The sequence below is a fragment of the Corylus avellana genome, chromosome ca3 (assembly GCF_901000735.1).
Source record: "Corylus avellana chromosome ca3, CavTom2PMs-1.0".
In the NCBI taxonomy this organism is placed as follows: domain Eukaryota; kingdom Viridiplantae; phylum Streptophyta; class Magnoliopsida; order Fagales; family Betulaceae; genus Corylus; species Corylus avellana.
In genome coordinates, this window is record NC_081543.1 from 2,590,203 (window position 1) to 2,615,534 (window position 25,332).

At 35.8% G+C, this 25,332-nt stretch overlaps 3 protein-coding genes across 4 annotated transcripts; all 3 read right to left on the reverse strand.

Moving 5' to 3' along the window:
* Window positions 1–638: 638 nt before the first annotated feature.
* LOC132176155 (transcription factor PRE4-like) lies at window positions 639–2,067 on the reverse strand. The gene is made up of 2 exons (XM_059588283.1): window positions 1,736–2,067; window positions 639–1,051 (listed from the first exon to the last, which is right to left on the reverse strand). The coding sequence occupies exons 1-2, from the start codon at window positions 1,853–1,855 to the stop codon at window positions 899–901; spliced, it is 273 nt and encodes a 90-aa protein (XP_059444266.1). The 5' UTR covers window positions 1,856–2,067; the 3' UTR covers window positions 639–898.
* A 7,880-nt stretch (window positions 2,068–9,947) lies between these two features.
* Window positions 9,948–14,518, reverse strand: LOC132175959 (RINT1-like protein MAG2). The gene is made up of 4 exons (XM_059588060.1): window positions 14,108–14,518; window positions 13,671–13,778; window positions 12,287–12,390; window positions 9,948–12,148 (listed from the first exon to the last, which is right to left on the reverse strand). The coding sequence occupies exons 1-4, from the start codon at window positions 14,403–14,405 to the stop codon at window positions 10,235–10,237; spliced, it is 2,424 nt and encodes an 807-aa protein (XP_059444043.1). The 5' UTR covers window positions 14,406–14,518; the 3' UTR covers window positions 9,948–10,234.
* Window positions 14,519–20,236: 5,718 nt separating this feature from the next.
* Window positions 20,237–23,005, reverse strand: LOC132174647 (F-box/kelch-repeat protein At1g74510). 2 transcript variants are annotated; one of them, XM_059586284.1, is made up of 2 exons: window positions 22,852–23,005; window positions 20,237–22,107 (listed from the first exon to the last, which is right to left on the reverse strand). In XM_059586284.1, the coding sequence occupies exon 2, from the start codon at window positions 22,066–22,068 to the stop codon at window positions 20,608–20,610; it is 1,461 nt and encodes a 486-aa protein (XP_059442267.1). In that variant the 5' UTR covers window positions 22,069–22,107; window positions 22,852–23,005; the 3' UTR covers window positions 20,237–20,607. The 2 variants fall into 2 exon arrangements, with proteins under 2 accessions (XP_059442267.1, XP_059442266.1); XM_059586283.1 differs by having other exon boundaries at window positions 20,237–22,110.
* Window positions 23,006–25,332: the final 2,327 nt, after the last annotated feature.

Below are 25,332 nucleotides of genomic sequence, written 5' to 3' on the forward strand. Positions count from 1 at the left end.
TTCTTTGCTACGTCAATTTTGGAACTTGATTCATTAATTGTCTTGATCTTTTCATTCGAACATGTTTGCGATTGAGGCATTATGCCTTGTATCTGTGAACTTTGCAAAACTACCTCATTCGCAAATGAGTTCTTCGTATCTTCAATCTTACAAAAACTTTACAAAAATCATAAGCTAGATTTGGTTATTTAACTTATTTTGGTAGGGGGAATAAATTAAGGAACAGTTTACAAATGTTTGTTTTTCTTAGGTAATAGTCTATCCTAAGTCCTAACTTTCTAGGGTTATTAGCCCTCTCAATGTGTTCAACAAATGATTATCATATTGGGAAGGAGACATCCTTTAGATTGGCGGGTAGACAAAAGGGAGAAAATAATAAAATATATCAGCATATATACAAATTATTGTCGGCCGGCGCTCTTTCTTTTTCTCGTCTTGATTCCGATCTAATCATTTAGTGATCGAAAATAGATTAATTAAGAATATGTATTTGAATATTAATCCAGGACCAAACATACATGTTTTGTTGGAGAATACATTGAACATACACTTATTGGTTTTAAAGGAACATTTGGCTATTACATGTCCAACTCGATCAGCAGGGTCCGGTCCCGAACAATCTTCACTAAAAAGAGTAATGTTGTTAATAGTACTACAACTTTTTATTATAATATTGATCCTTACAAACTGGCTTGACAGTCAAAGTGACACTCATGTAAATTATTACGTCAACCACTAAACAATTAAACTTGCATTTGGTGTCACGTGACACTGACACTGACACTCATGTGGATTGTCACATACGTTTGTAAGGGGTTGTAGTAAAAATTATAATATTGCAAACATTTTCCAACTAGAAAAAAGAGAAACATAAGAAAGGAGGGGGGGGTGTTATTTATCATTGCAAAAGTCTTCTAATAAGCTCTATGTCAACAGCAGTGGTGTCCACAGAATCCAGCAGTTGAGCGAGCCGTTCACTAAGGTCATCAACTTCTTTTTGTAACCTCTTGAGGTAAGTGCAAGTTTCATTCAAAACTTTGGATGCTGTTGGCTGCACCAAACGACAGGAATTTGTTAGCATTAAAAGACTACAAATGTTGTTTTCTAGTTACAAGAATTCTACACTTATCAATACTTTTGTCGTAGCTAGCTTTATGTGACAAAAATCTTTTCAACAAAACCCTTGTTTTATATATAGCTTTATATATAGTCTTATTTTCTAGTTTTGCACCCAAAAGAGACAGAAGAGAATAAATTTTCTTACAACTAAAACCAGAAAAAAAAAAAAAAAAAAAAAACTAAAGGCTTTTATGGTTGCAGTAGCTATAGGTGTATCTTACTATATATGGGCCGGTTTATTATGGAATTATATACATGCTTGTAGGGTTTATTATGGAGTTGCTATCAACATCACTTCCTACAAAGAGTTTTTGGCTTGCAACCAATGAAAAAATCATTAGAAAGATTCTGTAAAAGTGGGATGATAGGAAGAGATGACATAAATTATTAACAAACAAGCCAATGCTTGCACAAAGTTTCATCTCCAGCATCCCTATCAAACCACAATGTCATGTTTGCTTCTTTTTTTTTTTTCTTGAAACTTTAAGGGAGCAGCTACAAGGTGTATGATGATCATAAGAACAATATGTGACAATTATGAAGAAACATTAATGAAGGTAGGAAATTAATGATTAACAACATTAATAAAACAGAAAAAAACCTAGCCTATATATACCGTTCTGTTGCGCCTTTGATTATGCCGGCTGGGAAGCAATGTCTGTAGTTTCAAAACAAGATCATTAATCTCTTCCTCTGTGGCATTTGAAGTTCTTGATGATGATCTTCTGGTAGACATGGCTGAAGCTTGGTGCTTTGCTTTCTTGCAACCCCTTACTATCAACGGCTAGAGTGGAAGTTGGCGATGGAGGAAGAGGGTGTTTAAAAAGAGAGTGAGAGTTGAGGTTTGGACAAAAATCAATTACTTGGAAAAAGACCTCTGCAAAGAAATTAGGGGTTTTGATAAGAAAATCAAGGCCCATCTTGTCCCACATTTCTGTACTACCCAAGCCAAACAATCAAGTGGAACTTGGCTAATTAATTAATTTCTGAAAATAGTTCCAAAAATAATTAATACATCTATCGGTGTAGGACATGTGTCTATGGATGTTTAGGCTGGTACTTGCTATGTATTAGGGTTTAAAATATATATGTATGTCCTAAAAGATACTTCTTCCTCTGTTTGCTTGATGGGGGATCTCTATGGGGCCACTAATGTTTTCCTTGTCTAATTCCCTTTTCTTTTTTTTCTTTTTTCTTTTGGCGTATCTAAAATGTTGAGGAAGCCATTATTTTATGTTTGGATTCAACCAATTTGCACAAGAACTGGACAGAAACCAGACTTAAAAATTGCATTTGTGATTGGACAAAGTTTTATTTTTCTTTAAACTAAGTTGGAGAAATATTAAACTGACATCTATTCTTAGATCGCACGCAATAAGGACATATGTCACTTTAATATATAGATTAAGTTAAAGAGACGTACAGTTTGAAAGAAAACTTTGTTTTCTGTAAGAACGGCCTCTCTAAAAATCCATTCCAAGGGTTTTAAAGAACTTTTGTTGATTGAAGAGTTAATGCCTTAAAGAGCCTCGTTAAAACTGTGTTCACCTCATAATAGAAGTTTAATAAAGTTTTGGAAATTAGATGAAAATGAGTTGCAGTAATTGCCAGATGATCAGGTCTTATCATGAAAAGATTAATGAGACAAGTTTGTCTTTTATATGTTGAATTTTGTACTAACTTTATAAGTAATGAATTATATTGACCATCACACCGGCCTATCCCATCTGTTTCACTTTTCTTTTCGTTTTTTCAGCCATATATATCTCTATCTTTTTCTTCCTGACCTCCTGCTTATTTCTTATTAGAACAGATTTATCAACTGATATAATGAGAAAGCTCATCAATCATGACAACATCAGGCTGATCATAAGGATACATAAGAAGCAGCAATAATCTCATGATAAACACATTACCTTATTATTATTTTATGTAACTATATATATATATATATATTTCAAAGTTGTTGTATACACATAAGATAAAAGTTACATAAAATTATAAGCTAGGTCATGTTTTTATCAGATTGTTGCAGCTTCTTATCCTTATGATCAGCCTGATCTTCGCATGATTGTTACGTTGGGCTGTATCAATATGAATATGATGATCAGTTGATAAATATGTTCCAATGATTCCCAACCCTAATATATCGTCAATTTCTCCTATGCTCCCTTTTTTTTTTTCTCTCATCTATATCAGATCTTAAAAAACTTAATTATCTTGCCAATCAAGACCCAGATCTTAAATCTTATGCAAACTTGTTTCTTCTTTTTGTTAATAAATCTTTCTAAATGCTGATCAACCACATGAACTATATATATTTATATCTTTGTGTGCGGAGATGAAACTAGAATTTCTCGTTTGGAAAACCGTAAAATCAAACGAACCCTAATAAATAAAACCTAAAGTGGAGGGAGAGAATTGTACTTTGTAGAATTCTTCTCTCCCTGTCGGTGAAATGGAAGAAATGGGTATCTGAAGGGCGATGTGACAATGCATATGCAGAAGAAGCTGAATGACTAAACTACACAGAGACATGCGCAAGAATGGCGCAAGCTGAGGTGGTGAGGGGGAGCTCAAGGCTATATATAATCCAATAATTTGGATCTTCGGCTTTATTTACCTACCTTGTCTTTGTCTTTGTCAAGGGCCAACCCTTTCAATCTCACCCTAAATTTCCGGTTACAAAGCCTATTGTCTCCCATAAATTAATGATTGTCCTATTAAATTGGTACATATTAACACGCCAGACTATACATACCCTCACAAAATTTCATTAACCCACTTGTCTTTATCATTGCCCCAACTCCCCCATTATGTTGCCAACACGCTAACCGCGTAGATAACAACTAGAAACAAGTACTGAAAATAGTTCTGTACTGTTTCGTCCTAGCTGTTCGAGTATTCTTGAAGAAAATTTGAGCAACGCTTTTAACCTACTAGTGGGCAAAGAATTTAATTAGTGCCGCGATATGGCCAAAGTTGTACCCTTTTAGCAAGCGACACTTGACTAAGAGCATGCCTCGCTATGAGACAGTTATTTACACCGCGTCTGGTCAAAGTCATGCCCTATTCCTGGATGGCACTTGGCCGAGGCCCGAGATCATATATTGTTTGGAGGCTCTTCACATAAGAAGGGAGATACAATCTATATATCCACGTACACACCCATACTATTATTCGTATTAAAAAAAAAAAAAAAAAACTTTCAATCCATCGCTAACTTATAAGTCTCTTTTGTGGCATTTTTGTGTCCCTCTATAAATGAGGTGGCTTTTAAAATCATTATTTGATCAAAATCAAATAATGATCAATCACAAGTTCAATGGTGATTTTAAGAGTCACATCAATCTTGAAATAACACAATAGAGACTTCTAGCATTACTTATAACTTAAGCATCATAGTTATCTCTTGCTAGAACCCCCACAAGTTTTTTATCTCATTCACTCTTTCTAGCAGGTATTCATTGCAACGTGCAATCAACTACCATATTTTAATTTCTAACAAGTGTCAATTGGATGGTAGTTTGAGGGTGGTAAGTGAACTTTACCCTAAAAAATATGTTGCAAAAGCTGTGTCTTCTAGAAATCAAATACAAAACATACAAAATTACATCTTAAAACACATTAGAAATAGGAAAAAAGAAAAAAAAAACAAAAACAAAAACAAAACTTTTCTAGAAACAATTATATTATCAAATTATAAAAAATAAAATTAGATTTAAACCAAGGAAAATTTGTTCCTATCTCTATGAGTTGACTTGCACTCTCCCATATTTTTATCTGATCATATATGCGTACAAACAAATAATATCTTAAAAAATAAAAAAATAAAAAAATAAAAAAAAACCCTCATAATTGTTTTTAAAGAGACGGACCATTTGGAATTGAGGCTCTGCTGAGATCTAGTCCCAAAGAAGTTCTGCTCAATCTCTCTGCAATTCTTTTTTGGCAAATCTTTTATGTATTCGTAAATAATATTAAAGTAATTAACTTTAATATTGCTTATAAAACTTTAATTAGAAAATGTTCTTCATAAATACTTGGCCAAAATAAATACTAAACACACGTTTCAGTTGAAAGTCTTAAAAGTGACTATATATATATATTTTTTTTACATGTCTACAGAAGAGGGAGAGGGGGAAAAGTGACTAAATTAAACATTCGTTTTACTCAACAATGACATTTGTCACAATTTTAGTCGATTCTCTTGATGGATTCCGCTATTTTTCATATATGTATATGATTAAAAAAAAAAAAAATGGTATTTTAGGAAATTTAGTTGAAATATGATTCCATTTATGTTAAAAAGTTCGGTCATTCTCTCATATTGTTACCAAATGAATGAATATAAATAATTATTCTATTTCAGGCTTTCGGTGCATATGCTGTAATTTTTTTACAACGCTTAATCCACATCCTTATAGCAATATTCATTCTTATTTTTAAGTAATCATCATCCCAGTGTACCAAACACAACCTTATAGGTTTACAAAGAACTCAGAATCAGAAAGTGTTAATTGGTCAAAATCTGGCTTGGCATGTTAAATGACACTTCAATGCTAAAGAGGCTTAGAATATCTTCTATTCCAGCCACGGCAGGCAACCATTTGTTGCAGCAAAAAAAGAAAAAAGAAAAAAGAAAAAGGGGGTTGAATACAAATTAATGAGTCTCGCAGTCATTAATTTAGAGTAAAAAATGAGTCTCTATCTCTAGTACTATTGGTCATTACCTACCCTACACCTAAACTTAGTACATTTCCTCAAAACAAGTTTTGACCCCACTGTTTAGTACTGTATTGGAATATACGCAGATGCAGGGTATATATGCGAATCCATACGGATTTAGTTATTTACAATATTTGTAGCTACATTTGCAAAATGCAGATATCCATTTTAGATATCCATATTTGCGTGATTATTACAATTATTAAATGTGGTTATTATTTGCTATCCGCATACTAAATAATGAACTTTTGGGCCTAATTTAGTCTTTTGGCCTTCTTTGAGTCTCTATTACGATCTATTTCAAATGATTTTGGAAATAATTTGGGCCGATTTTTTTGAGTGTTTTAGGCTTGTTTTAATTTTTTTAAGTCCTAATATTTTGAAAATATATTAATTTTACATTACTTTTGAAAACGAAGTATACATAACTTTTACCTAATCCAAAACGTCACTTTGGTATTAAACACCAAAACGACGTCGTTTTGATGAGTTTATTATATATATATATATATATATATATGTGTGTGTGTGTGTGTGTGGTATGCATATCTTAAAACCGCTATCCTCATCCACATATGTGAATTGTGATTTTTGTTAACCGCATCTGTATCCGCATGTGCAAATAACAAATGCAGACCGTTAATATCTGCCACATGTACACCCCTATTTACTAGGCCTTGTCGAAAGTATGTATTTCAAAGGATGAGAGTTCACCATAATTTCCTGCTCAAAGAAGAGGGACATGAAAATTGCAGCTCCTTTTCGAGCAAATTAAGAGCCCTAACTTGTCCGGCAAAGAAGGGTTTTACTGATTTTTCTTGCATCTTCTTACCCAATTACAACGTAGCTTTGTCTTTCTAAGTCCCATTCTAAGGAATTTGGATCCGAGAGGAGCCAATTTTTTGGATCTGAGAGGAGCCAATTTTTTTAAACATAAGGATAAAATTGTTCAAAATAATGTTCATTACAACTAGAGAGAGGGTCGGTCCCCATTCTAAGGTGACTTAAATGTTGCGTGCCCTGTTTTAGCAATATGAACCATAAACCAAACCAAGCTAGGCAAGCTAGAAAGATCTTCAAAAGATCACTCAAGCAAGAGATTCCAAAGACGGACCACAAGGTTTATGGCATGATATTGTTGTCTAATGGTGCTTGTCCTGGCCTCCTCGATCAAGATTCTGTACAGAAACCAACCCACCATGTTTCATTAATGTGTGTTATTTTCCCACAAAACTAAGAGTTGCCTTGAGCTGTCTCCCCTTTGTACAACACCTATGAGCTCATAGGATGCCTCTATATCTTGCCAATGACAAGTTTCTGACAACCATAAGGTACGAAATTGCTTCTGCCAATTGCTGTATTTTTATGCCTAGTTGTTGTCAATCGTAAGTACTAATTTGGACAATCTTCCTCATCATCTAATTGCACACAGATCTCAGTATCATCCCCATCTTATTACACCTTCCATTCTTATCAACAGGGGCCCACCATGATTTTTTGTTCATGGGGGTGTCTGTCTGATTGATGAAACAACACTATTAGAAATAGATTTTAATGATGTTTCTGGAATATCCGCGGCCAATTTTATGTTCAGGAGGGCCTGAAATGTAAGATTTCATAGTTTACATATAGTTGATGGATTGTAAAGGCACTCTTGGGTCACACACATTAGTTCGTGGCATTGCCTTTTTTATTGTCCACACTAGGTGAGATTATACTTTATAAGTGATTTTATGGAACTCTAATTGAAATTTGAATAGTCATTTTGGAGTAATAGTGTAAGGGTGGCTAGCGTTTTCTCTAAGTTGTTACATGAAAATTACTGAAACAAATGGCTTAAAAACCTGCCAGGGTGAGCCAGCGAAAATACCTCTAATGCCAAAGCTTGTTGAGAGTTGGAAAAAGTTCTTCCCGAAGAGGAAAGAGTTTTGAAATTAGTTTGTGTTTGAATAAACGAATGAATGCAGTGATTAACTCCCCTTTTGATCCCTATTCCCTCTAGTCGAAGGTCAGTCCTCCCTCACCTTGCAACTAGCTAGATTGTGTGTGGTTCATCCATAAATCCAAGGTCATCTGCTTTAGCAATGGCTGTCCTCAATAGCCCTTTCTCTATTATGGGTCAGGTGGCATTTAATGCCACTTGCCCAATGCCACTTGCCCATGTGACAGGAGGAGAATGGTCTTACCGTTTCATCATCTCTAGTGGGGGTTCTCTAGGTAAGCTACTAGCACATCAATGTTTGAAATAATTTAGGGAACATGGGTGATTGGGGATTCAGATCCTCTCCAATTACTTAAAATTAGAGATTTTCGTATTACGAAATCGTGGCCCTTTATTTAATTCGATGGTCTATACTACCTCGGTAAAGCAAAATCAACTTAAAATCAAAATTAATGCATCAGTTATATAAAAACAGCTGACATTTTATAGATCATCGGATTTAATGAACGGCCACAATTTCGTAACATGAGACTCTCCAATTTTGAGTAATTAGAGAGGATCTCAATCCAGTGATTGGGTACTTCGCAATCTAGTGTGATTATTCTGCAATCGCCGAAATGAAGTTGCTGCCTTGCTGGGCCAATCTAGGCTCGAACTGGTCAACACCCAAAATAGGCTACTTGGCCAAACCCGAGAAGATAAAATCCAGACGTATCATTTAATATGAAAGAAAAGAAAAGAAAAAAAAAAAAAAAAAAAAAAAAGTAATACTATACTTCTATATATTAACATTATACCTCTCTTTTTTTTCTTTTTTTTTTGATACGTTCACAGAAGGGAAGGAGTCCAAATAACAATAACAAGTATTGATTGATGGAGGAAAGGCATATGAAGGCAATGACATTCTGGGAGCAATAAGCATTATCAGGGACAATCTCTTCATTTCAAAGTTCAAGTGAAGAAATCTGAGCATGTAAATATTGAGCATGCATTAAGTGACTAAAAAATAAGTGTGGATCAAAAATAACAACTTACATTTGATCAAAGTTTTAGTAGCATGGAGGTGAAGCCAATAAAACCAAAATTGAATTTTATATTATATTTAAATATTAAATAAAAATTAAGTAATAAATAAAGACATCTAATTGAAAAACTCAAAAGTGGCAATTAACTTTGTATAATTTTATGAGTAATGTTAAAAACTATATTTTTATTTTACAACTATCTCACAATATTATGTGACAATCCCGACCAACTTTTAAATCAATCATTGTTAAAAAAATAAAATAAATCATGGTTGATTGAGACTGCCACATCAAAATTATGAGATAAAAATACATTAAATCACGTTACTCTAATTGTATTGAGCAACGGAAATGAAGTTGTTTACCTGTAGAGGATGAGAGGCTGATCAATGGACCCATTATAGGCTTAATTCTAGAGTTTTTTTCTCCTATATTTTCTTGCCATAAAAAAGTACAAGATGTGCCTACCACCTCCAATCTCAAAATACTCCTCACAGATCACCAATTGAATCAATGACATTATAGCTTGAGGAGAAGGTCTTAGGTTAAACAGTAGGTTTGGGACTTGAGAGATTCTTCGCTTCTTTAAAGGAAAAAATAATAATGAAAAATTAAGAACTTAAAAAAAAAAAAAAAAAACCAATTTTTGGAACTGTCACAACATTTCACTGGAAAAACAGTGTATGTACCCACTTCAATACTAGCTATTCCTATGTGCCGAGGCCCTAAATCATCAGCCAGGCCCGAAAAAACAAGAAAAGTTGCCCAGCTAGAGCCGGGTGTCAATGCATTATATCTGGATTCTGGACAGTTTTCAATCATTTTGGCCCTCTACATAAAGTATACAAGATAAATCGTCTCTTGATGTTTCACAGGAGCAAATGGCATCAGTTCTTGGAGTATTCGAAACAGGAATTTTATCAAAAATTTCAAGGAAATATGACCATTGTTCCCTTCTTCAATGAGTTTTGGAGGTTGTTCCACTCCTTTCACCTAAAAAGACATTAAGAAACACAGCACAGCACTATAACTGAGAAAAAAAAAATGCAGACCAATATCTGTGATATTGGCAGACCAGCTGCACTGCATACAGAGACCCCCAAACATTTAGTCTTCCGCAATGTCATGAATGATGAAACCAAAAAAAGTTGTAATTTGTATATTCATTTCAATTCCTGTAACAAATCAAATAATGAACGGCAGGTTTTTCCTCGAACTACATTTCCCATTTTATTAACAACCATAATGGCAGCATATGCAGTGGATACCTGGCTGAAATTTAAGAATACTCTGTGAAACAAGCCTCACGCTGTGCTCTAGGCATTGGTTGTAACAAGTGTTCTGACGGGAACTTGAATTATTGCACTGTTCAAATAAATTGGTCAGTTCAGGAAGTCCAGGGCTTTACCTCTTAAGTCCTTCAACTTATGAATACTCTACTCCTCGCTATCTTTTCTGTCTCGGCTACGCTCAAATGCCGAATCCCGTTCTCCTTCATCCATTTCTCCCCTCCAGCCAGACTATCTTGAAGCTGCTTCTCAACCATCTTCAACAACTTCAAGCCCTCACTTACTTTTGGGAAGAAGCCTTCTGGTCTCAAGCACCAAGCCCCAAACACCCCAAATAAAACCTGCAAATCATTATCAAACCTCTCAACACCACCATCATAGAACTTTGCGTTGTTCATAAGAATACCATTAAAAATCAATCGATCCACCCCAGCTGCCAAACTTCTCCAGACCCCAACGAAATCTATCCCATTCAAATTTTCTTCTACAACTGAAACTTTTCCCTGCAAATAATCTAGAGCCCCAACTAAAGACTTTGATACTGTCCAACCCTCTTCACCCTTTTCCTGCCACTGCCTCCTGTTCTTCGTATAATCTCGACACTGAGCATCAAACCCCCTCAAAATAACAACAGAGATCTTCTCGACCCAATCAGCCCTAAACTCCTCCAACTTTTCAATCTCCTCATCAAAAATACCACTTGCAGAACCCTTGATTGGCCCTTCACTATCATTATTCTTCTCTGATATCCTCAGTTGATCACCCTGACCTAATCCCAGCTCCAGAAAAAAGATGTCCTCACACCATTCCTTTAAAACAGATTCAAAGTAGTGAGCAGCATTAACCGAATTTGCAACTTTAATCATGGCAACATCATCTGTTAAGGCAGTCAGTCCTTCAGCTTCTTGGCACCTGAGAAAAATGCAATCCAAAAATTTTCGAATCATAGGTGCACCTGCCAATCTGAGAAACCTTGATCTCAAAGAAATGCTAGGCAATGATCGGCATCGATCAACCACAGATGATAGGTGCCTAAGAAAGGCACTGGAAATTGCAGGAGACTTGAAATCTTCGGGACCAGACGAAAGAACTGCCCCCTGAACTTTCATTCTCCAATTTTTCTCATCATCCATCTCAAGTTTTAACTTGTCTATCGCATCACTACGCTCTATTTCAGCCCATAAATCAAGCCAGTCAGGTCGATCACAAAAAACAGATAGACAAGAAATCTTCTGCAGGTTCGCATCTTCCTGAAAGGAAAGCAATATCCCAGACTGTTCAACCAGGGATCGAACTCGTTTATCGAAAGATATCATTAAGTCAACAAGATGGAGCCATGATATCTTTGCCTGCGATCGAGTACCAGTGACACTTTCTTCATCCAGTTGACCAATGTAAACAGGAAATATCTCTTTTGCCATGTATGTTGATAAGGAGATTACCATTGCAGATACCCATTCTTCTCTGCAACTGTACCCAGCTAGCATTGCTTCATCAACCAGTGGTTGCAGTAACTCATCCATAGAGTCAACATAGTCCCTGGTTATCTTATACACAAGAGCAAAAATGAATTCTGGCTTGTCAACCCATTTTGTGAAATGGCGTTGGGACACCAATGATATAGGATTTACAAGCTCTTCAATAGCCCAGAGAGGCTGGTGAAGAGCGACTTCCCAGTTATAGCCCTCTAGTTGCCTAGACTTTCTTCGTCTCTGCAACTCTTGCAGGCTGCACAAGGCAAGAAAGTTTTCACAGTACTGTTGTTTGAGGTCCCCTTGCATTGTGAAAAGAGGATTTGCAACTTCAGCTGATTTCCCCGCATCTAGGTTGGAGGAAGTCAAGGTGGAAAGAGGTGGTGGCCATCCAAGGGAAACAAGAAGGGCCCGATGGTCCGCAATTGCTTGGGGTCTTAAAATGGCTAAAGCTCGATCTACTCTGTGATCAACAGATGAAACAAGGCGTGCCCATTTAGGGCGTGTCTTTGTAACAGAAGTTAATACGTCTTCTGTCAGTTTAAGGGTTTTAATAGTGAGCTGACGCAATTCCTGCAACAATTGAGATGACGAGAAGAAATATAATCACAAATACAAGAAAAGTATACCTGGCACATCATCCTTTTTTCCTTGAACAAAAAAGAAAACAACAACACATCATTTGGTTTTGAACAAAGAAATGGTGCTCACCTCTGAGTTCTGCAAGGAAGAATTCTTCCTTAGGTTTTTGTTCATAAGAGAAGATACAGTATCTTCAATATCACCAACCAAAGTGTCAAGCTTTAATGCCGTCTCTGAAAAGATACAACAGAACTTTCACAGAAATGCAAAAATCTGACACAATATAAACAACACAGGCATTGCAAAGCACTGGCAACTTCTGAGAACAAAAACTATAGTGGAAAAGAAAAGTAAACGCATAAAATCAATAAAGACAAGGAGCACCAAGCAAATGGCAGCACACATGTATCACTTCACAATTAGAAAAACAATCCCACCCTGCTATAAAATTGTCTTCAGCCTCATGGTTTTTTAGTGTTGCTTCATATATGCCAAAATAATAATAGGCTCATATGACATAGACCAATAATTTTTTTTTTTTATAAGTAGACCAATAATTGTAAACATGCAAACCGGGTGAAATCTAAAACTGCCTTCTACAGAGTGAAGAAAAAGGTGGGGGGGAGAAGTGTTGTGCCATATCTAGCAAGGAGTAGAAAGTCATGATTGCCTGAATCACTCAGCTCTTGTGCTGCGCTTTCAATATATGATATTATGGAAAATTATCTATTGCTTAAGACAGCCTTCATGTATTTGTCACATTTAAAACGTTCATAACAAATTCAGATAAAGCAGGAATATATGACAACGAATAAAAAATGTTTCACAGAAATATCTTCCTTTGACATATGGTGACCCACAAGAACAGTTTTTTAAAGTGAGCTATGCAAGCTAAACTTTCACCAACTACATATATTCCATGGGGTGTCATGGAACATTTACCACTTCCACAGCTCTAATCAGTAAACCTTACCAAAATACCATTCAGGAAAATTAATTAGTTTTATAATTGCAAATCCATCTTTTTCAACGACAAAAACTACACTACAATAAGGCACATTAGCAACAAAATAATTTGACCACAATGTGTGTTGACCATATTCCTAGTTTCCTGGGGTGTTCAAATTACCACACAACCATCCCAACTGATTGGTCAGCTTCCAACACGTGTTGGCTCAGGGACTGGAACTGGTTTTTTATTTCGAAGAAAGAACAATCAAAGAGCCCATCAGATTGTGCTTCTTTCCAAAGCAATCAATTCATATGAAAATTGAACACAATCCGAAACCATAATTATACATTAGAATTAAAAGAACATTACAAAAAACAACTGGGAACGTGGAATTGGAGTTGAGTGGAAGTAGACCCTTCACTTCTAGAGTTTCCATGTAAGGGGAGCTCTTAATTCCAATTCCAAACCCCAATTCGAGGCTACCGAAGCATCAAAAAGATTAAAATGCATCCATTTCCAATCTCAAAGCAATCACCCAAAAAATAAAAGAAAAAAACTCACCAGCGTACATTCGAACCGTCTCCACCTTTGCCACCTCCTTAGCTAATGCTGGCAGCTCCTCCCCCAATATCTGCTCGGCCCTCCCGTTTCCATCTCCTCCTCCTCCATCTACGCCCAAATTACACAAAATTTCAGAACAAAATCACAAAATTCCCAAAATTCTTCAAAATTAATTCCTCTCTTAAGACACAAAAATCAATATTCACACGGACAGAAATTTGAATATGGGGAAAAGTATACGTCCATGTGCATTTATACGTATATAACTATATATGTATACAATAAAGTGCGCACACACATAAATACATGTTGCATTTCTATAAAGATGAAACTGGTAATTCATAGGCAAAATTTCACTTAGAAAACCAATACATTCACGAATGCAAAAACGTATATATGCTATCTATGTATGTATATGCATAGGAACCGAATAGGACCTGATATCGAGCTATAAGAGCGAGTGGACGATCCGAGGGCGATCAGTTTGGCGCTGATGTCATTGAAAACGCCACCGATTCGATCGGAGAACGAAGCGTAGTCCACAAGGCTCACCCCGAGCCTCCGGTTGAGGTCGGTTAGGGTCCGATCCAAATCGGAACACTGGGCCTGGAGCTCCGACACCAGACTCGGAGCTTCAGCGAGATTCTCCTTGGTCCGAAACTTCTCGTCGAGGAACGAGAGCACCGAGGCCGAGAGGCCCGAGGCTGGCGGGAGGGTCTGGACCGTGTAGTCCATGGTCTAAGCCATGCGGGGTCTGGTTCGGGTGGGAAATTTGAACGAAGAGCGAGGGTATTTTAGGGTTTTGGTAAGAGTCTGTGTGCTGCTTTTGCTTCCACGGAGTGGGGAGTCCGAAGACTCGGTACTGGTAGAGTCTCAAATTGACTCAAATTTGGGCTCCATTTGGGCCTGGTCCATACGCCGTCAATTAGCCGTCAAAATTAACCGTGGTCCAGAAGCCGTCAATTGGACCGTTGGATATATAGTGGGTTTCATATAAATAGTGTCAGATGAGCGGGCAGAGTAATACTACAAGCCCCTCTTGTGTCCCTCTTAAAATTTGGTATTATAACATGGACGCGTGTATATATATATATATATATAAACTCCTCTAAAGCAGAGTCGCTTCATATACTTCAGACATGTGCAAGCGTTCATTTCACACGGATCGAATAATCTTCTTGACTTTACTGACAGGTTAGCCTAAAGAATTGCTTGCATTTAAAGAGATTCAAACTTCACCAAGATCAAAGCTTTTACCCCTTTAACGAACCCTTGGACTACGTATTTCGTGGATAAATGTCCTAATTCCAACGGATTCAGTCCCTAAATACAATAAAGAAGAAAAAGAATGTGAAAAAGAAGAAAGAAAAAGACAAAGTATTATCTTTTAATATACTCTAATTTGGGACAATGGGGTTGGTCGGTTAATTCATATGCTTTTAATGTGGTTGTACCAAAACTTAGGCTTTTCAATGTGTACCACTTGAATCATAAAAATGTAAAATATTTTTGGTACATTATCTTTAAAGTATGCACATACCACAAAGGATTAGAAAAATAGGACCACACGTATAACTGTGTAATTGTAGCACCTGCATCTATCTCTCTCACTCTTCTCTTTTTGACCCTGGAGAAATTGCCAAGAAGAATGTTCTTAATTCCTAACATATATACTGTTTATTTTTTTGGAGAGTTCTTTTACCAAAACAATAATATAACATATTACAACATCATTCAATCTAAAATTTTTAAATCCAATTGTATTATATTAGCGATTGCCGGAAACTTCAAAAAAAATTGATTTTTATTTTTATTTTTATCAAACTACTATTTCATTTTTTCCCTTAAATTTGATTTTATGTTTTTTCATGGTACATAAGACATTCTCATCAACACTCAATATAACTGCCACGTCATCAAGTGTCAAGTCATCTATAATTTTTTTTTAAAAAAAAAAAAAGACAAAATCAAAAGACCCAATTCCAAAAACAAAAACTTTTTGTTTTTTTTTTTAATTATCCCAATCTTCTAACTTTGTCCACCATTTTTGTTATCATTTAAATTTCCTTCCATGGCGCCCGGATCCAGTTTCCATCATACAAAAAAAGAAGAGATTTTTGTGGTAGTTTGAAATCATCTTACTAAATTTATTAGGTGGTGAATGTCTTCACTAACAATAAGATGGTGAGAGAATGTAGGGATGAAAAGACGGGCGGTTATAATCGTACTAACCATTAACCGCTTTTGAAGGTAGTTACGGTTAGTGGTTTTAGGTTTTTTTTTTTAAACTATGAATTGCCAACCGCCTATATATATATATATGATGTCATTTAAAAAAAAAAAAATGCTGTTAGCAGTTATGAGAATTACTAACCGCCTAGGCGGTTAGTGAATTTTACTAACAGCCTAGGCGATTACGGTTAGCGGTTTTAGCCAATAACCACTAACCGTAACCGCATTTTCACCTCTACAAGAATGTGATATCTCTTCTTTAGGCAACAATGAAAATTCAAGGTTGTGCTCTTCATTTGAGATGGTTCAGCTCATTAAAAAGGTAAGCAAATTTTCCCAATAACTTACTTGCAATGTAACAAAATTTGAAGATTAGGATGATGAAGAAGATGGTTTGTTGTTTTTTGAATTGGATCCTTTTTTTTTTTTTTTTTTTTTAATAGGATGACTTGGCACAAGATGATGTGGCATTGGCATTGGGTGCTAACATAATCCTAGTGTATCAAATGAAACACACGTGACAAATATGAAACCGGCGAAATACTATCTCATATTCTCTTGTAATTCTCCCATTCTTCTCCACTAAAGTGGCATTTTACTCTTAACGGTCAAATAATAGAGAAACTTATTTAAAATTTGTGTAAAACCTAAGAATCTTATTTTTCAAACCAAAAAATCCAAAGACTAAATTCAAATTAAATAAAAACCTAAATACCAAATATGAATTTTCCCCATTTTTAACTCACATTCAAGGACGAAAAAAAAAAACTCAAATATGAAATGCCCAAAATAAATTTTCTAGAGATAAAACTGACCAATTTTTTGTTGGGATTTTATTTTTTTTTATTTTTTTTTTATTTTTATTCTACTTCCCTTTTTCACGATGATATTATTATTATTATTATTATTATTATTATTATTCACATTTATTTCTCATATTAGTCGAAAAATGAAAAAAAAAAAAAAAAAAAAAAAATTACCCTTTATTATATTAGGTTGATATAACAGTGTTCATCATTCATTAATAATTTTTTTCTTTTACTCTAAAATTTGATAAGTAAAAACTCATCCACCCAAAAAGATAAAGAGTTTAATATATGGGATTAATCTTATTGTATTATAATTATTGGGGTGGAAATAGATGAAAATTATAGAGACAAAGCAATGGTACATTCCAATGAAGAAAAGTACAAAGGCAAGTACCATAGCAGTTAGCAAAAGTTTGACACAGTACAGAGTCGGACAAGCATAGGCATGCGTTAATGGAAGTATCCACCCACCCACGTGAGCACTGTAACGGTTTTCTCTCTCATGGGGTCCATGCCATCTGCCAGGTCACAAATCATAATCCATTTTTCATGGTTGTATAATTGTACCTTCTTTTTTCTTTTAATTTTTTTTTTATTTTTTTTTATTTTTCTTTTTCTTTTGGGGGGTTGGTTCCTCCAACAAAGATTTACTCATTTCTCGAAAGGGTGTTTGATGCTTTCTTCCTTTTGTTGGAAGAGGAGAGAGAGCCAACTGTTCTGCAGAGTTCCAGGCTGTACTTTCTTCCTAAAAGTGTGTTTGATGCTTTGCCTGCATCATAATACACTGGGAATGTGACCCTTCTGGGCCTCCTTCTAGTTCTACCCCCAAAAGGATCAAAGTAATTAATCAGTTACCATCCTTGTTTCTATAGCCTAATAACAAAGGATCCTCATCGACTCCGGATCCTTGTCGGAATCGCCGTCGGAGGCTCAAATGATACAAAAAGGTCAATAATCTGCAGGATTTATTTTTTTATTTTCTTTTTTTGGGACAAGCTGGTTCTCTTATCTCCAACTCACCCACCTGCTCCCACATCTTAAACGGGTGAAAGATAAAAGCAAAAAGGGACAAAAGTTGTGGAAAGCCTTGATCACTAGATTAAATAACTTACCAATGAGATGTGGGAAGTCCAGTCAGTGATGGATATGTATAAAGAATTGTGTCATTCAGAGAAATGATTTTTCTGTGGGTCGGTAGGTGCATAAATGGCCAAATGTAATAAAGAATGCCTCATTATTCACAGAAACAAATATCTTTGTTTGGGACTGGAGGGTGCACATATGAGCTTCTTAAAGGTTCTGACATAGTCAGACCTAAAAAGAAACCACACAAGTTGGGAAAAATATTAACTAATAACAAGCAAAGATGGAGATCACATGCATTCTTTCCTCATAAACCCATGAGCACTGATAATTCTCAGTTGAGTCAAACACTGGTTACAAAAGAAATCAGGATCCTCTCCATTTTATGGTCAAAGTTATCTAATATGGTGAAAAACTAAGTTAGCCACACCCACACAGATGTTTATAGATAAGAGTAAATTGCACTAAAATGGGCAAATGACCACTTGCAACAAATCAAAGAAACCTGTCAATCACTCAGGAAAAAATGCATGCATTTAGCCAAGACAGCTTTCCCCTTTGGCTTTTGTGACTCATTTGCACAAAATCTCACTCCCCCCAGACACATAAACCAGTTCCAGAGTCATAGTTTTTGTGTGTAACAAATGTCTGGACGCTGAAGTACACATGTCCAAGAGATATAAACGTGTCATGGCTAATGCCGAATAGATCAACAACAACAAAACTCACTTACCTGGCCATTCTTGGATAGATCTCAATTTTCAAAAGCTTTAGAATAAAAATTGCAGCTAGATCAACCTTCATATGTCATTATTGTCACAAAATTGTAAAGAACAGATAAATCCGGACATCTCCTTGTTTTTCTTTTATTAGGGAATTCTTTAAGAAAACAAACTTGAGAATTACCAAAATCATTAAGTGTTGTCAGTTATGTAAAGAACATAGATGATGATTTAGCATATCGTATAATTAACTCATAAACTGCTATTCAAACAATGAATTGGTAATCATTTTCTCCCCACACCCAAAAAAGACCAAAAAGAAAGCACCTTAGTAAAATATTAATGCACACCATTCATCCAAATAATAATAACCATTATAGTAATAATGCCCACACAACCACAGTGAATGTCATCAAATACATATATATGATTTGGAATTAAATTAATCAAGTATGATTATCACTTGACCCTAACAAAATTTTAATGTGTGACAAAGAAACGATGTGTTGCACTAAATGGCTTTGCTTAAGGCAACCAGTATTGAGAATAATGGTGAACAAAGTGCAGAATCATAAAATCTGCAGGCATACTATGACCAGATAAAGTAAAATTGGTGGTTTCATTGCAAAAGGAACTTAAATGAGAGATGAAACTGTCATCTAGGCATCAAACAGGACACAGAACAGGAAGACTGAGGTAATATGTCCAACCAATGGTGTTGAAAAGCCTGATTAATTTATTTTGCACAAATAAGGTAGCATAAGTTAACGAGATAAGTAAATTTGATGATTCAACTCACTGCAAAGACAATTTTCATAGAACCAACAATAGGGTTCATTTCACCAGTAAGTTTCCTCTACGATAAATTGAAAATGGAGTGCACAATTTTATAATAAAGACCCTAATGCATATTTGCTGCTACTAATCCTGTACTCCACTTCACTGAAGTTATAAAAGCTTTGTGCAAAACTCACCTCAACAAGGCAATGCTATAACTCCATGATGATCTAAAAATTCATGCAAGCGTCTCATTAGGTGCTCAAAACATGAGCCAAGGCATAGTCAAGGAGCCCTTTCCATGCTTCAGCCCCTGAGCGTAAATGTAGAATTATTTTGGCTTTTTTTTTTTTTTTGAATATATTTATGTTATTTACATTATGATTCTATATTCAATCCATAATCTGCCCGTTTCAGTATAATTTCATATCAATTAGGAAATGTTAAATGGTAAATATCCTCCTGTAGAGCAAATAATTTTAACAAAGTATATTATCTAACTTTCTACGTGGAGGATACCCTCCTATGAAGCCTCAAATGGTTTGTCTGAGATTTTTTAGTACAATTCTAAATTTTTTACTTTTTCCAGCTCATACTATATATGGTTTATTTGTTACACGCCTGCTTACACTGAACAATTTGAGCTTAAGCCTACCTTACTAGAAGCAAAATGCTGTGACGGATGCTTTCAAGCAACCATCACCAGTTAACCAGATCAGAAGACATACTGCCTATTTGAATCATAATAAATGGACATGGCTTATAAACAATGAAATACCAGAGTGCATATAAAAACCTAAAACATATAAAATCTGATATAAGGAAAATGTAATTATAACCGATAGACAAGACACTGTTTCTCTTCCTCCTTTTTCTTCTTTCTTTTCAGTTAGGGGTCTTAATCTCTTCTAGAAAGAGCAAAACAAATGAGAATCATGAACAATTATACAATTCTGCAAATGCTTCAATAAAACTTATGCAAATAGTTCACAACCTAAAACATGTACCAGGACTTCAGATTATTCACCTGTGCCTGTTCTACATAATGCCAACCTTTGAAAAGCTCTCATGGTAACTAAAAAAGAAAGGGAAGGTAGAGAAGCAATTATAAAATGGAAAAGAAAAAGAAAAGGAAAAGGAAAATAAAGCTCTAGACCTCCTTCTAAGGAAGTATCTATAACTCTAAATTTAAACGGGAAATTTCCTCAAAAAAGGAGGGCAGAGATTACCCACGAGCCAGAATCCCATCTCAACTGTAAATTCTATCCAGAAAGGACTCCACACATCATAGCCGTATCGCCTACACCGGACAACTCAGCATCCCATCACAGCACAATTATACACAAAACTGCCGCATTGCTTTGTGGCTAGCAGGTCCCATTGTGGTGGGCCTTCATTAGGGACCCAAGAATTAAGCTCAATCATCCCTTCACCTAAAGCCCTAGGTCCACCAATAACAATTAACCGTTGTCCACAAGCCCTAAATGCTAATCCCCAACCATTCATTGAGACTGCCTGCTCAGGCAATCTCCCAACTGTGACCCATAAGTTCCTCTCTTTGTCATATCTCCTCACCTCCTTTTGTGCATAATCTGCTGCATACAGCACATTATTTACAACAGCGACTAGAGGAGGTGCCTCAGCTGCAGCAGGTGCCTCATTCACCCCAGCCTCTCCATTTCGTATAAGGAACATGTCAGGTATCACATTCCATTTCTTCTTTTTCAGATCATACACCTCACCACATGTAAGCGATTTTGAGTTGCCAACTCCAATCCCACCAATAACATAAAATTTCCCATCCATAAATACCCCAGAGCACATTTTTCTCGCTTTGTTCATGTTTGGAAGGGTCACCCAAGTCCCTGTTTCTGAATTATAAAGCTCAGCCGAGTCCAAGATATTGCCACGTGGGTCACAACCGCCAGCTAGAATTGCGATTTCCCCAAGGCTGGCAGAACCAAACAAGCACCTGGACGTATTCATCCTCATGCCAGATGACCACGTGTTTGTCAAAATGCTATATCTATAAATAACGTGGGAAGTTATTTCCTTCCCAAAAACAAGAAGTTCGGTTCCAACAGCCAACGACTCCTTGTCCGACCACATGAAGCATTCATTTGAAGGCATTCTAGGCAAATGCATCCAACGGCGGTGACTTGGATCAAATGCCTCCCATTCAAGGAGGCTGCAAGAGAAGTAAACCCAATGCTCAATGATACCCATTTGCTGTCTGAGCCTATACAACTCTCCACTCCGAATCAGAGACCGAAAGCTTTGATTCAGTGAAGCGATTGAGCCATAATCAGACCTAGAGCAGCGCATTAGACAGTTAATTGAGATGTCCCTACCCAGTTGGTGAATAAGTGAACCTGAGTCTGACTGATGCCCTGTGAGCTGCTGGTCATCTGGTTGATCAGCTGGGACAAGGAAAATATCAGGGAAACCCGTAACTGGTCCCTCTACCTCATGAGTATCTGATAGGTTGCATGACTTTTTCAGAGGAATTTCTTCTCCATCTTCCAACCGGCGCTTGCTGTTTGAGAGAGTGTTGCATGAAGTTTTCGGTGGAAGTTCTTCTCCATCTCCCAATTGGCAGTTGCTGTTTGAGAGCACGTTGCATGACTTCTTCAATGAAATTTCTTCTCCATCTTCCAATCGGCAATTGCTGTTTGACAGCTCAATCACACGGAAAGTATTATAAATCCACTTGCTCTCTTGCTCACATGAGCTCGGCAAGTCCCTCGACACAAGATAGGACGGACCCTCCAACATGTTGTCGGAAATTTCAAATCCGACCACCCAAAAGAACGCCTTCTTTATTACCATCAAAACCAAATGAAAGACCAATCAGTCAATAAAAGGAAATTTATATTTCTCATTTACTCCAGACACAAAAACACCCATCAACTAAATATTTTTATCTTTGAAGAAAATCAAGAAAGCATTTATATCCATTGTTCATGAAAAAGAATATCCAGTAATAAGACCGGCAGATAGGGAATAAAATTAAAAAAAATTAAAAAGGTAATACAAATTCTTGAACCATCTCAATTTTTCTAAATTTGGCAACCTAAAAACCACATGCATGCAACTACAATAAATCCAAAACATATCCATGGCCATCATAGTGTGATACTGGTCCATAACACGCAAAAGAATCAGAATTTAAGCTAAAATACAGCACAATAAAGCTATAGAATAATTCAGCGCTGAAAATGAGAATTAACCATGACAGATCTCAGGTTAATACCAACATAGAACTCAAAAAAAGGAAAAAGGAAAAAAAATAAAAAAACAACACAAATTGATTCTGAATCACATGCCAGACTATACTCAAAATGCTACATACAATTTACCAAATCTGTAAGCATGGTGTTTGAACCTCCAGAAAGATAAACTCCAAAAAAACAGATCCATCTCAAATTTCCATTTACAGCTAACCCATAAATTTCTTTCCCTTTTCCTCACCAGAGATGGTATAAATGACAAACACCCGAAAAATTAAAACAACAAAAAAAAAAAAGCAGAGAGAAAGAGATAGAGCAAAAAGCTTACGAATTGGATAAGAAAATGTTACTTCTTCTCCTTCCTCTTGCTCCTCCACTCTCCAAATCACAACCCCAATTGCTCTCACCCTCGCTCAGATTCTCCCTCTCTCTCTCTCTCTCTCGGTTCTGGTTATATTCGCTGTGTGTGTGAGAGTGAGAGAAGTGAGAGAGAAAGCATTGCGTTAATATATTCAATTTATAGTGCGTAGAAATATATTTAAATTTCTTCTTCTTTTTTTTTCTTTTTTTTTTTTTTTTTAACAGAAAGGCAATTGAAGTGGGTCCAACGCGGGTAAGAAAGAGTCGCCGTTTGGGATTGCGGCCAAGCCGACCCGAAACGGCTAACGGCCGTTTCTGCACGTGTTTACAAAGTTTACCTGCACCGGACTGTCCTTTCTTTCTTACAACTTCGCTTTGTAGTTTTTCTCCACTTTTAATTTTTTTTTCTTTCCTCTTCTTCTTTCATTTTTTTGTTTTCTGTTTGTTGATAAAAAAAAGAAATTATAGTCCCCAACAGGTAACTCAATCGACTGAAACCACGTCTTATGAAGTGGATGTCACTAGTTCTAATATCACTCTCCCCTCTTATATAAACATGTCAAAAAAAGAAATTATAAAAAAGGAAACCCTAAATATTTGATATCTTTTTCTTTATCTTAATTTCAATGACAATTTCATTCGATATCTTACACCGAAAGAGTCGGAATAAAAAAAAAATTCTCACTCAAAACTATACATACGACTTTCATATCGCAAGTCTCTTAAGTTATAAAAAGAAATTTAATTACTTTGTTACGATTCTAGTATCTAAGATGGATTAAGTCTAATTTTAACCATGTGTATATAAACTATTGGGCATCATTCCTTTGCAAGCCCGTTTTTAAGGGTAAGTTCTACCCAAAGTTTGTATCATTTAGTATCAAAACTAGTCACCATGTCGAGGGGTTCGAGTCACGAAGGGGATGACCTATAGGCTAAATTAAAATACTGATAAGTAAGTAGAGCTACCAAAGGAAAAATGACTACCTTCGAATCAATGTCAATAGAGTGGGCCGGCGTGGACGTCAGCCACGAAAGCATGACAGTAAGTTACAATCTTAGTGTCATACATGGGTTAAGTCTAATTTTTACCATATGTATATAAACTCTTGGACACCCTTTCTTTACAAGCCAGTTTTTACGAGTAAATTCTACACAAAGTTTATATATACTTCTTTGTGAATGTATAAGATATATAAAGCCGAATACATTCTATTTTTAAAAAGGATTACTAATTCTTAAACTTTTTCAAAAAAAATTCTTTTATCAATGGTTATAAATGACCTATTTTTGTCCATCTTCAATGGAAATAGACCTAAAGGATAGACCCAACCCAAGCCTAACTCCCTACTGCTTTTGCCCCTAGAGTCTTTAATGTCAAATGCAATAAGCAGGTACATGCATAAGATGGGTCCTTTTTTTTTTTTGTTACCTTTATTTAAATTATTTTGATTTGGTCTTCTCATTTATATCCCCTTTTGTCTTTTCTTATCACCCACGTCATCCAAAATGGTTTACAGTACTCCCCCCTTAACTCCCCATAAAAATACGTGGACATCTTTACTTTCATCTACCAAAAATTTCAACATCTTTACTTTCATCTACAAAAAAAATTCAAGAACATATGTTTATCATTAAAACTCTCCAAGTATTGTATCATATTCTGTCACTTTAAAAGGCTTTTAAAATAGGGCCCACGTTAGGTGTAACAATTCGTATTTATATGTCGGATTTGAGTCATGTTGAAGCAAGTGTAGAGAATTATTTAGTTTAATCTTAATTCGAACAATTTACTTAAATGGGTCAATCGAACTTCTCGATTAATCTTAACCTGTTAATTTTATATCAAGTTCATATCGAATTCACAGCTCACGTCAAAAAGTTGTCCAATACCCTTATGTCTCATGTATTTACACAACGTACAAAAAAAATTACCAACCCCAACTATCGTCGCACACAAATACTAAATGCAATTGCAATATAATATTTGCATAGTGTCCTTTTCTTTGTTAAATGCGCTATTAACACAGGTGTCCTTAAATGGATGTGGTGGGTTGGTGTATTGTGTATTTATTCTTTTCATTTATACCCTTTCATGTTTTATCTTTGAATCTTTTTTGGCAGCATTTGTTACCTTTATGTGTAATATAAGTTGCCCTTTTGTGCCCTAGTGAGCAAAGATTCTTCAACTTTGCTTCTCCAATAATCCTTCTAGCATCCACACCACCAAAGCAAAGAAATGCTGATGAACATAACCTTTTTCAATTACCATTTTTCTTTCCGGGCCGAAAAAATCGACTATTTTTTCACAATTTATTGGCGCGTATTAGTACGTAGTTGAAATTTAATTAGCATTACTTTTATGTGAAAACGATGTAAGCAACAGCAAACCTACCCATGGTGTGGGATATTGAATAGGATATATCAACCGTTGCCCAATCATGTTCAT